The sequence below is a fragment of the Puccinia triticina genome, chromosome 18A, assembly GCF_026914185.1.
Source record: "Puccinia triticina chromosome 18A, complete sequence".
NCBI lineage: Eukaryota > Fungi > Basidiomycota > Pucciniomycetes > Pucciniales > Pucciniaceae > Puccinia > Puccinia triticina.
Window position 1 is genome coordinate 513,147 of NC_070575.1, and position 12,896 is coordinate 526,042.

General features: G+C 50.6%; 3 protein-coding genes across 3 annotated transcripts; 1 reads left to right on the forward strand and 2 right to left on the reverse strand.

Moving 5' to 3' along the window:
* Nucleotides 1–2,433: 2,433 nt before the first annotated feature.
* PtA15_18A68 (uncharacterized protein) lies at nucleotides 2,434–5,252 on the reverse strand (the record flags this gene model as incomplete). The annotated part of the gene is made up of 7 exons (XM_053165024.1): nucleotides 2,434–3,651; nucleotides 3,739–4,082; nucleotides 4,170–4,384; nucleotides 4,457–4,756; nucleotides 4,821–4,874; nucleotides 4,937–5,107; nucleotides 5,200–5,252. The coding sequence occupies 7 exons, from the start codon at nucleotides 5,250–5,252 to the stop codon at nucleotides 2,434–2,436; spliced, it is 2,355 nt and encodes a 784-aa protein (XP_053028567.1).
* A 1,383-nt stretch (nucleotides 5,253–6,635) lies between these two features.
* PtA15_18A69 (uncharacterized protein) lies at nucleotides 6,636–7,268 on the forward strand (the record flags this gene model as incomplete). Its single annotated transcript, XM_053165025.1, has 2 exons — nucleotides 6,636–6,725; nucleotides 6,903–7,268. The coding sequence occupies 2 exons, from the start codon at nucleotides 6,636–6,638 to the stop codon at nucleotides 7,266–7,268; spliced, it is 456 nt and encodes a 151-aa protein (XP_053028568.1).
* Nucleotides 7,269–9,290: 2,022 nt separating this feature from the next.
* Nucleotides 9,291–10,067, reverse strand: PtA15_18A70 (uncharacterized protein; the record flags this gene model as incomplete). Its single annotated transcript, XM_053165027.1, has 1 exon — nucleotides 9,291–10,067. The coding sequence occupies one exon, from the start codon at nucleotides 10,065–10,067 to the stop codon at nucleotides 9,291–9,293; it is 777 nt and encodes a 258-aa protein (XP_053028569.1).
* Between the last annotated feature and the right edge of the window lie 2,829 nt (nucleotides 10,068–12,896).

Genomic DNA, 12,896 nt, shown 5'->3' on the forward strand with positions numbered 1-12,896 from the left:
GTTCAGCCATATGTACACAAATTATTTTGGGGATATTTTCTGAAGTCATACACAACTCCTGATTAATATTAGGTTTTTTTCCGCTGGACTTTTCCCAGAACTTCAAATATTTTTTAAAAACTTCAGCAACTAAAGAATGTGTCACACAAACTTACACGTGTGTCTTTTTGTGCACTGACATGTCTCAAGCTTTTTGAGATTTATGATAAACACATGATAGAATGAAGTATATAGAGCTGGCACTTTGCACCCGGGTACCCACAGCGGGTGCAGGTACCTTCCTGAATTTTGACCCAGAATAGACACCTGCACCCATACCCGGCACCCGCTGGCTTTTACCTGTGTACTTCCACGGGTAACCACCCACAGGTACCTAGTAACCGCCAATTGGAACTAGGGGCAAGCAGAGCTGTGCAGAATGGCAATTTGTGCGTGGGTACCTGCCTGGATTTGGACCCAGACTGGACACCCGCACCCGCCGGAGGATACCTGTGCACTGCCACAGGTACCCGCCCGCGGGTGCCAAGTACCCGCCAACAGATGATAGGGGCCAGCTCTAGAAATATATGATTCCCGTGGTAAATACCTTGTTTCTGCCAATTGTTAGATATTGGTTTGCAATGGGGTAGAAAATGTGTTCTAAAATAGTTCCAGTAATAAATAGATTCAAGTTGGAGCTGGTTTTCAATTGAATTCAACTCCTTTCCAAAGTGCCTTCAGCTCAATTGAGCATAAGTTAAACATAAATTCATCATGAATTTAGCATACATTGAGGCTCAAGTTCCAGGATATATCTAACTGGTTTTTTAAACAATATTGTGCAATGGCACTTGCAAACAAGTGCCACACAAACTCCCATGGTGAATGGTATTCGGAATGGTTCCAGGCTGTGGCGGGTGGTGAATGGCTCAAAATGGGGACCACACAATTCACCCAGCCAAAAGGGAGGCTTGAACCAGCAACATGTTGCTGACACAGCGGGCAATTGGGTGTCGCATGCAGCCCGCAGCGACACCCGCATAAAGGGGGTCCCCTTGGCTCGGGTGTTGCTGCGGGCTGCGTGCAACATCCAATTGCCCGCTGTGTGATCTACCCCCACCGGAGCTCCTTGACCACTACGCTAGACAAGCCATATGGGGCAAGGTGTGATTTGTGCTTATGAGCCTGCATCTGCAAGGCTTGATTGTTCATGTACAGAAGTTTTCCGGGAAAAATCCAGGAAAAATACCAGAAAGAGATTCCAGTGTGTATTTCCTGGAATGAAGTCAAAACATTTTCAACTTTGTTCCAATGTGACCCTTTTTTTGGGGTTTGGTTTTAACCCAAATTGCGATCGGAATGATTCCGGTCCTTTTACCATACCGGAAGTATTCCAATCGGTTTTTGGTCCTTTGACCATACCAGAATGATTCCCGGTGGTTTTCAGTTTTTTGTACCATCCTGTAAATTTACTGGATGGAAACTTTAAAATCTCACCTGTGGTGTATTTCCTGGAATGAAGTCAAAACGTTTTTGACTTTGTTCTGATGCGACCCTTTTTTTTTGGGTTTGGTTTTAACCCAAATTGCAATTGGAATGATTCCGGTCCTTTTACCATACCAGAAGCATTCCGATTGGTTTTTGGTCCTTTGACCATACCAGAATGATTCCCGGTGGTTTTCAGTTTTTTGTACCATCCTGTAAATTTACTGAACGTTTTTGACTTCGTTCCAATGCGACCCTTTCTTTTTGGGTTTGGTTTTAACCCGAATTGCGATCGGAATGATTCCGGTCCTTTGACCATACCGGAAGCATTCCGACCGGTTTTTGGTCCTTTGACCATCCCAGAATGATTCCGGGTGGTTTTCAGTTTTTTGTGCCATATATCCTGTAAATTTACTGGATGGAAACTTTAAAACCTCACCCGTGGTGTATTTTTAGAAAAAAACCCTGCCGGCCCCTGGCCCGTCGGGTCGGATAGCCGGGTATACCCGTTGACCCCGTCCCCGGGGTCCAGCCCCAAATGCAAATGATCTCAAACAGCCATTTCGGACTGCATTTGCATTTTCGTGCATTTTTTGTTGGGCTGGGAGCTCACAAGTCGTCTCGATCTATGGCCGATTTTCGGGTTCTGCTCCGCCCAGCTGATATCCTTGATCACCCACGAAACATCGGGCCGACTGGCCACCCATACCTCTTGACAAATGCACATGCACCAGCCCAATTGTTAATGCCCCCCAGTCCATCTGTAGCATGTGTCTAGATTATCTCTATATCTCTATGGCTCATGGCAAACACACACACACACACACATGTAACTACCAAGCCGAAAAAAAAAAAAATATGCAAAGTTGTTACCAAGAGGCTTGTAGCAGCAGGCTGGTCAAAAACATGGGGGGAAAAGAGAGAGAGAAGGAGTGAGAGAGAGAGAGGGAGATGGGGACAAGAAGCAGCTCAGCGGACGCTGGAGACGAACAAGCGGTGAGAGGTCGGCAAGGGCGGCTCGGAAGCGGGCGGCGGGGACGCAGGGGCGGCGGGCCCGGGCGAGAAAGCGGGGGGCCTCAGCAGCAGCGGGGGGGAGGCGACGGGCTGGGTCGGGTTGGCGGCAGACGGAGGCGGGGGCGAGAGGGCGGAGGCGGCTGGCAAGGCCGGGACCTCGCCGGGGTCACCAGCAACAGCAACGGCCGCAACCGACGACGACGACGAGGACGGCCGGGGGGTCTTCCTGCTAGCTCGGCTCGACGGACGACTCGAGGGAGCCGGCTTGGGTTTGTGTCGACGTCGGGCACGCCGGGTCGAGGGTTGTTTGGGAGGGACGGATGGTGGGGGCCCTGCGGGCAGGGCCGGGCCCGTCTCCGGCGGCCTTCGGTCGTCGTCGCCCTCCTCATCCCCTGCTCTCTCCTCCTGCGGGTTGCTTTCCTGGCCGGACGGTTGCTCGCCGGGATAGGTGCGCAGGAACGAGGCGATTTCGGCGAACGGGGCGGCCATAGCGTCGGCCTCAAGGCTGGCCAAGCCGTCCGTCTGCGAGCCGACGACGGGCTCAGGAGAGGCCGGGTCGTCGTCTGCTGCTGCTGCTGGCTGGGGGACGAGCTTGGGCTTCTTCTGGGGACGGGGGCGGAAGCCGAGCAGCTCCCTGCCGATGGCCGTGTTCAGCAACTGATACTCGTGCGAGTCGGTGTCGAAGATCTTGTAGCTGAGTTTGGATCCCCTCGGGGCGGTAGGAAATCCGACGACGTTGTCCATGCCTTCGCTGGCTCTGCGGGAGGCGCGGGTGGCCCGGGAAGGTTGCGGAGGATGGGCGGGGGCTGGATGGTCGGTGTCGTCGGGCTCCTCTTGCCAGGGGAGGATGCCGAGCTGCTTCTCCTTCGTTGAGACCCAGTAGCTCCGTCTAGGAAGCCTAGTAGCCGGCCGTGGCTCGGTGGCAGGTTTCCGTTTCTGACTCCCGACGACCGCGCGCTCGGTGCGGCTCGGCCCGAGCAGGGAGGGCGTGAGGGGCGTGTGCGGCTGGAGGGCGGACGGGGAGGGTCTGTCGAGGGCGGCATGTTCCCACGGGACGAGACCGAGCTGCTTCTGCTTGGTGGTGATCCAGTAAGTCTTGCGCTTGACGGGCAGCACGGGAGCCGAGAAGCCGGCGGGCTGGATGATCGGCAGCTCGGCGATCGGGGCCGCCGGCTGTTGTGCCGTGGGGGTTTGCGGGTGGGCGGGACTGGCGAGGGGAAGGGTGAGGTCGTGGGTGGGGGTGAAGGTGACCGGGCTGACGAAGGCGGCGGTGCGGGCTTGGGTGAGCGGGTCGGCGTGCTCGGGCAACGAGGTGCGTTGGCGCCGGGTGGAGGAGGAGCGCGAGTTGCTCGGGCGCGGGGCGGCGGGCTGGCTGGGCTGCTGGAAGGGCAGGCCCCGATGCTTCTGGGGGCCCTGGGAGGGCGTGGTGGAGTAGGAGACGGTGGGCGAGGTCTCGGGGGCGGGCGTGTTGCTTGCCCGGCTGGTCCTGTCTTCGCTCGAATCTAGCAGCGAGCTCAGGTCGGTGTCTGTGGCCAAGCTGGATGGCACCGGTTGGTCGAACTCATTCTTGATGACCGAAAGAGGCTGGGGCTGGTCGGAGGTCGCTGCGGGATTTTGCTCCTGCTGTTGCTGTTGCTGTTGCTGTTGCTGGGTGGAGTAGAATCCCTTGGCGTTGCGTTCGCAGGTGGCACACATGCATTCGCAGTTCTTCTCGCCGAAGTAGTTCGTCCCGTAGCTGGTGAGGATCTCCTGGCCGGCCTTGATGTGCTTGGTGACCTTGAACTTGATGGTGAAGCCTTCTCTGAGCAGGACGGCGTTGTTGTCGCAGTCGTGGTTGACGAATCTGGCCGGGCCGCAGAACACCTGGAACTTGCCGCGCGAGTTGACGATGTGGGAGAAGTCGGTGCTCTCCCGGGGCGGGATGGCGGGCGAGCCGGCGCGGGCGGGGTGGAGGGGCAGATGGGCGTTCGAGCGCAGCTTGAGGTCCTCCTGCTCGGTCAGGTCGGCAAACGAGCCCTCGCAGCCGGCGATGATGTCGTTGGGCGCATAGTCCCTGGCGGCGAAGACGGCGAGGTGGGTGAGTTTGTTGTAGGGCTCTGTGGAGGCGCGGCGTTGGGCGAGGAGGTCTCGGAGCTCGTTGGGCCGGATGCGGGATCGTTGGCGGGCGGCCTGGGCGGCGGGGGATGGCGGGGCTTGGCGGCGCTGGTCGTAGCGATCGGTCTCGCAGAACCTGATCCCGCACTTGGGCAGGAACAGTTGGAGGTACAGGCCGATGTGTCTGGGCGTCGCAGAAACGGTGGTGAGCACGGGTGCAGACAGGGATTGGCAAGGGGGCTGCTCACTTTCCGAGCCGGGGGGGCTCGGCGTTGTTGAGGTAGGCGATGACGGCGGGCAGTCTGTGGAGAGGGGGCGGTCAGCAGCTGGCGGGAAAGGGAGAGGGCTGGAGTGGCTGGCTGACTGTCTGATGCGCGTTGTGGCCTCGGTGATGTTTCTGAGCTGGGCGGTCTGGAGCTGGTGGATGATCTGCCTGAGCTCGTTGACGGGCAGGGTGCGTGGGGTGCGGTAGTCTGGGGTGAATTTGATCGTCCGTTTGTTGGCGTGCGGCCACAGGAAGCAGTCGAGGATGTCGCTGGCCGGATGGGGTTTCTTGGTCAGTCTGTTGGTTTTTTTCTTTCTTCTTCTGTTTTTTTTTTTCTTTCTGTTTTTGGTTTGCTTGCCTACCTCATCAGATCGTCTGCCCTCGTCAGTTTCTCTGCCGGCGTCCAGGCGGCCATCGTGGTCCTCGGCTGGAGTGGCTGAGCGGAGGGAACGGAAAACTATGTAATATTGCTCAGCCTCACTCCTGCCGGCTAGCCGGCCCGGCGCATACCACAAACCAACCACCACCACCACACCACAAACACCCCACAAACAATCCGCCAGAACAAGCCATACTGCCCTCAGAACTAGCTCATCAAGACAGGAGAAGAAAACAGTGCAAACTGGGAATGCTTCATAATTTCCGCTAGGCATGGCAATCGGGCGGGCCTGCGAAGAAGGCCGCCCGAGCCGCAGGCCCGCCCCGCTTGCGGTGGGCTGCTGCGGGCTGGTGCTTGCCCAGCCTGCGAGCCACCCCAGCCCACCCCGAACTTGACACAAGCCCCTCGTACCCAGTATGGTAGAGTGGCGCGGGGCGGCGTGTGCAACCCCACTACCATTGGTAGAGGGACTTGCATGCAATCCCACTTTCACGGCGTGACAGCAGGAAACCCTTTTGGTGTAGAGCACACCTTTTCGGCACTACACCTCACAAACCCAGAAAAGCTTGTTTTTTTTTTCACTAAGGATGATGGCCTGCATCTTGCAGTCATCGTAGTCTATTCAGAATTTTAGTTTGAGCATACAAGTATCTCATTTATTTTTTTGAAAACTCTGGGTTTTGAAGATCCCTCTTTGACCATTAAGCTCCAAACCCATGATCTATAATTAAATCTTAAGTTAATTCTCCCGTGCCTTTTCCTCTTTTTTCCCGATCACGATTGATTAGTAAGCTACAGTAGGCTACAGTCCTCTAGCAAATCTCGGCCCGACGGAACCTCAACCTGCTCACCTTGTCGGCGACAACGATTGATCTCGGCTGGACGGAAATCGCTCAAATCATCGGTATTTGGTTCACTCAACGGAACCTGCTCACCTCGTTGGCAACGGAACCTGCTCAGCTCGTTGGCAACAGCACCATTCATTTGCATCTGGTTCCCGCCGGTAAGTCCATCAAATCACCCATTCAAAAACTTCACATCCCCCACCCATCCCCAAAAGCACTGCATTGTGGTGCGCGGCCGGGGCGACGTTGCCTCCCCGCCATAGTGTTGTGGGGTCGAGTGGAAACCGGCCTTGTTGCTGTGGGACCTTTGGCTTGTCTTTTGGGGAATGAAGTGGGGAGGTTGTGTGTATGTAGTTCAACCATTTTTGCTTGCTGACTGTCTTGCTTCTTCTCCGCCCCCATATCCTTGGCCGCAATCACTCAAATCAGCAAGAAAAAAAATCAGCTTTGCCCCAACCAAACTCAGCAAGCAACTAGCATAATGCCTTTGAAGAAAACACTTGACTGGATACCGCCACCACGCCCCAAAAAAGAAAGAGATAAGATTCAGCTCATCTGTGATTTAATAGCGGCCATGGATTTTACGCCAAAATCTTTCTTTGCCGCTTTCCTCAAGAACCCAGACATGGCGGCTGCTGTCGAACGCCGATATTGGTCTACGCCAGTTGGAATTCCCTCCACTATCCGACTTGTCAAAACCATTCGTAACAACATTCAGGAGAATCGTGAGGGAACAACTGCATGGCATGACTTCATTCTCAATGAGGCGAGTCAATTCTTCTTAATTTTGAGCTTGGATTTCATATACTAATTCCTTGGCGGCTTACCTTTGTAATTTCAGGCCTCTATCATTGTTCAAAACGAGAACCCTCCGACCGGTTATTTTCCCAAGGGTGGATATTACAGCTCCGAGAAGATCAGGGCCAACTTTTTTGATTCCAATGCAAAGGGCCTGCGCGATCAAGAGCTTGTGGAGCAGCACATGCCCTTTTTGTTCAAACTTGTCACAAACAAAATGTGCCTCGATTTGACTCCTCCCCCAATGGACCCATCTGACAGACTTGATGACGAAGATGTCCCACTTGAGAATTCTGACGCTGATGAACACAAGCCTGATCTCTCTGGTGATGGACCTAATGCTCTTCCAGATCGTCAGCAGCGAGTGATCACTGTAAGCTCTCTTTTCACATTCTCATTGAATTATTGACCAACAAACATGTTTTTTATTAATATTTTCAATAGACCGGGAAAACCATTTGTGCAATGGTTGCTTATCTGGCCAATTGAAGGCACAACGGTCTTCAAATATCCAATAGCTTATCGTTCTTGGCGTGCGGAGTTTCCGAGCGGGTAAATAAGTATCTACAGCAGATTGGTCTGACTTGCTCTTGACAAACAGGCATTTCGGCATTGAAGACTCTTGGACAAGAATCTGTGTCAAATATCTCTAAAAAACTAGCCAACAAATCTAATGATCCAATTCCTGCCTTCCTCTGCATCAATAACTTGGATTTCAAACAGCGGGTCCACTCAAAATCTCAAGGCCACAATACAAAGATGTTCCACGGTACGTGGGGCTATATTCATCAACTCAACCCGGCAATTACATCCTCACTATCGCCAGAAGAAATCACCCTTCACGCATTTAAAGAAGCAATGTCGAAAGCCGCATCTGTTGAGATACACCCAAAGACTCTTTATGGTAGCATTGCCAAACACCTTCATTGGAAGGAGGTCCTCAAGTCTCAGATTTCTACTGTCCTCCTGAAATATCTCGTTGAGCCGGCTGATAAAAAAATTCATGTTCAAACCACCCCGCCCACAGTCGAGCAGATCCCGCATACCCCTCCCAACATCACCATGATGAAATTGATGGTCGCCTCAGATGAATCTTTGCAAGGAGTCTCCGATGTCTTTGATGGGATCCTCCAGCAGTCTTCAGTATCCGAGGAAGACTTCTACAACCGGTTACAGGTCATTGATGCCGACTTGGCAACCTGTCAAAATGTTCAAAGTCTACGAAATCTTTGAATCCCAAACCATCGCAACAAAGAGAATCTCACAAGCATACTCACAGTTCTTGGCGGCGCACACACCCTCTGGAATATTGCTGGAGCAATCTTCACTCTCCACTTGGGAAACTCGGCCGACAGTTGTGATTCCGGTGCTTGGCGTTTCTTAGATGCATTAGGAATGCCATCGGACAAGCCTATCAACAAGAAAGACTTCACCTTGATGATTCAGAACATGGAGAAAATCCATGAGGCGACAATATGCCATCTATTAATGTAAGCCACTGCTGTAGCAAATTTTTCCATCTCACCAACTGATGAATTGAACATGGTTTTTGACAGGGTTGTCATGGGTATTGACAACACGGTACTAGGCCCAAAACTCCGCAAGCTCCCTTCCAATAAGATTAAACTCATTGTTGATGAGTGCTACAACCGCTTCTTCACCGCATCTGCTGTCCGTAAAGCCGGGGAAAATCTCTCTCCAAAGTTATCCAATCAACTTCTTCGGACAATCGATTTTGCCAGCGTTGTCAAAGCCAATAGGGCAATGAAATCAGGTGATATAGGTAGGGTCATGTACATGTGGAAGCGCTGGTCAGTGATGTCTCAGTCAATGAAGAAACTCAAGAATTACGCTATTCATCTACTGTGAATGGTCATTCTTTTGGAGAAAATCTTGCCGCCTGCTCTGAGTAAGGCAATTCGACTGTCTCTTTTCATTGCTCCAAGCGGAAGGCGCAAACACTTTGTGGCCAAGGACTTCTTTCTGGAATCGCAAAACTACTGGCTCAAGTATATATTCAATCACACAGGAAAGGGAACAGAAATTGATCGCCTCAAGGACATTTATTCACCTAATGTGTCTCTGGTAGATTTAATCTTTTCAATCAAATCATTTTTCCTGTCTGACATCGAATTTCTCCTTTGAATGTCTAGCTACAAAACTTAATACACGATTTGAAAGAAGAAAGCGGACTGGTCAACTATCACCAATCCCACAAAAACACAATCACCCTCCGATCTCTCAACAGCTGCCTCCAAATGACGCAAAACAACGATATCTGTGCCATTTCTCCTCAAGCTGGGCAATATATCCCAGCTAGCATCCCAAATTATTATACAAAAGGTTTGGAAAAAATACAAAAGAGTGTTGAAGGTGATCAGAAATTGTGGCTCCGATTGCGTCCACCTGCGGTTCCTATGTGGAAAGAGGGTCAAGGGGCCTTGGATTTTGGAGACTTTTCTGCCGATATCAATGGTGGTGATGGTTCAAGCGACGGTTCAAGCACCGGGTCCCTGGAGCTTTGATATCTGGTTCCGTCTTGTGGTGCGTTTAGACATTCCATCCTAGCCCGCTCGTTTTCTTCTGATGGTTCGTAGGCTGCTCTCTTGAAAATAGCTAGACATCGCTGATCCTCTTTGAGCTTTTTCTTCTTCCTTGCAATCTCCTCCCCTTTCAAAAGTTCTACCCGTTTTCTCTTCTGGCCAACCCTCTCGGCACCCTCTGCTTCTAACCTTAGCTGTTCTGCGGACCGAGAAGCGATCTCTCTATTGAGTCGATCCATTTTATTTTGGACGTCCTCATTGTACTGCGTCTTGTTTGTTAAGTAGGCCTTGAACTCAGAACCTTCACGAAATTCATTGATGATTCCAAACAACAAGTCAAACAGCCCATCGAGGCTCTCCGCGCCCAGGACTTTTGAGAGATCTCGTATACTTCTGATGTCGTCCAAGCCCTCTACAACCCTCTCTGCGTGCCGTTCTCCAAAAATATGGTCCGGCATGAATGAAGCACAATCGCTGAGGTTTTCTTCAAAATATTCATTGAACCTCTTGACTAGAACCGATTTCAAGTTGGAGTACAAATGATTTCTCTCTTGTACTTGCTTTTTTTGTGAATTTCGAGCTTTTTTGGTTGGTAAGCTAGCAGTTTTCTCTGTAAAGGTATTAAGCGGGTTTTCAAGGGCATCATCCCAGTTATTGATGGTCATTTGCTTCCATTTTCTTGCCAACAACTCGGCCTCTTCCGGCAAGCAGTTAGAACACTCGCACGGGGGGAATTTCTTCACTCCTTCGCGCATCTTTTCCGCCAGGTAGCTTGGATCATCAAAAGAAACTGGGATGTATCCATTTCTATCAAAGAATTCAAATGTAAGGTTTCTTTAAAAAATCAATTACAAGAATGGGAAAATATCTTACATATTATCGACAGAGATTGCTATTCGTAGGCAAACTGGAGTCACGGCCAGTGCATCCATCCGACAATCATCCTCTTGGTCGTCCTCCCCGGTAAAATCCTCAACACAATTCTTCCCAAACTTGCGATGGCGCTCCATAAATAGAATAGCAAGCCCAGTTCTCCCATCTCGACCAGCACGGCCAATCATCTGACTGATAGTAGAAGGATCTCCTCGCCCCATGTGGATAACCCGACGCACACGCTTCCAGTTTTGGCCAAGTCCGAGTGCCATCGTACAGGACATACAAGGAAACTCCTCGGCGTTGAAGAGGTCAATGGCTTCCTTTTTCTCCTTTTCCCCGCTAGCAGCGTGGTATCGGCGAATGATGGGGCTGTGTGGGTTGTATTCACATCCAGGAGTTCCTCGGGCCTGGTTCACCACCTTCATAACCTTTAAGGTTGCATTGCGGGTCCCAGAGTATATCAGAGTAGGTGGAATATCTTGCTTGCTGACTTCTTCCTTTGTCGCAAAAACATCTAGCAGGTCATTTCCTGATGCTAAAGAAGACTTCATTGGCACTTGGATGATTCGAATCTCGGGACGTGTCAATTCTCCTCGGACAAATGTAACATTTTCGCTAGTTATTTTCAAGCTTTTCATGATGCTTTTGATTGCAATTGGCTGACATGTAGCTGATTGAAGCAGCACCAGAACTCCATAGATTGCCATTAGACGAGCTCCTAAATTTCCGTACAATGGTCTGAAGATTCCGCGATCCTGTGTTCATGCGTGGGACGAGCTCCGTTTTGCCTTGCCCTTGGCAACAAGGCCCCATAGGTATATCATATGGGCTTCATCCACAACCACCAAAGCCAATCGATCCTGAAACTGCTTCTTGTAGAAGACGTAATTGAATAGTCCGTTATTGAGGAAAACTTTGGGACTCTGTACGAAATACATATGGTTGGCGCAGTGCTCAAGTAGTCATTCCGAAAGCAGAAAACTTACCAAATAAATAAAGCTATAATCCCCCTTGATAATATTATCGGCCACCTTCCTCGTAAACGTCATCTTTGTCAGACTGATTGCAGTCATTCCATCCTTTTCTTTCTCCGCCACCTAGATGTATAAAAATGTAAATAATTAAATATATATAATAACTTGAAGTAAAATATTCACATACTTGATTCTCTCCAAGGGAATCAAGCGGATTCAACACCAGCATAGTCGCCTTCCGTGTTGAGGGGGCAAACAAGTGGTGATACATTTCGGCGATCCGAGTCTTCCCGGAACCGGTGCCCGATAAAACAAATGTATTTCTTTTTTTTACAAGATTTACAACGGCATTGACCTGTAAAGCCGTCGGTGTTTGACCAAAAAAGGACTTCAAATCTTTGATAATGTACTCCCGGAGAGAATCATCATCCATATCAAGTATTGTCTGTATCAACTTGATCCTACTGTCTCGGACAGCTTGATTCTTGAAGAATTTCTTAGCTAGACTTTTGGGAGACATCGGACCGGCACTCAAAGATCTTGAAGAGGAATTTGAGGTGGAACTTGATGAAGAACTCAAAGATGCCCTCGTCGGCACTTTGATTGGTACTCTAGGCATGTTTGCAGCCGTCTGGTCAGTATTGTTTTGTCAGTGTGTTCTGCTGGTTCTTGATTTTCTGGGTTCTCCTTTGATGATTGTGATCACAACACACTCCGCCGAGGAGCTTACCGATGACCATTGGAGACTTACAGAAAGTCAGTGGCCCTCACGTGAAAAGAGCTATGGCTTTTGTGATTTCACACTCCGATGGCATCAATTACAATCGGGCATTGCATTGAAAAAAAGAGCAGCTCAACGCGAATTTCTTTTGTCATTATAAAATCAAGTTTACTTGATAGGGAAAAGCTACATAGTACAAGAGGTCCGCATCAGATCATACAAGGATTCCATGCCTTGGAATAGTCATCTAAGTGTGTGGGTTTTTTTATATCTAATTTAAAGGGGTAATCGGGGTAATTTGCGAATGCTGTCAGCCCCGCAACCCGACTTTGCATATAAGCCTCTCTACGAGAGTGTTGCCCCCGCAACACCTCCAGAGAGGCTGTATAAGCTCGAGCCCACCCAACAGCTAGGCAAATTGGGCACGTACACCACGGAGCGCGGTCGACTGTGGCTCGACGCGGAAATTGGGGTTGGGCCGACCCTCCTGTGTCCCGCCAGATATTTGGGTGGGCTTTGTAGCGGGAAAAGATGGCACCCGCGGTTGGCTTGACTGCCAGCGTAGGGTTGGCGTAAAACCACTCCGTCAGCCCGCGGTCAAACAAACTCCCAACACCAGTCTGACGTTGGTGCACCACTGTCAGCCCTGCATCCAACGTTGGCCTGCCGTAGGCGCCGCAGTCAGGATTGGGTCAAGAGACCTGAGGGCGACTTGCCAAAAATTACTTTCTCCCCAGGGCTTGAACCCATGAGGGCCAACCCATGATCAGCACTCAATTCTCAGCATCATTGATGACCACTAGACCATGGCAAACTTTGTAGAAATAGAACACAGTATTATGCAATATATTTCTTGAATCCAGGGTTTACTGAGTGATATGAGCAAAGCAGACGCTCTCATTCTTCTCAAGACCTCACTTTTG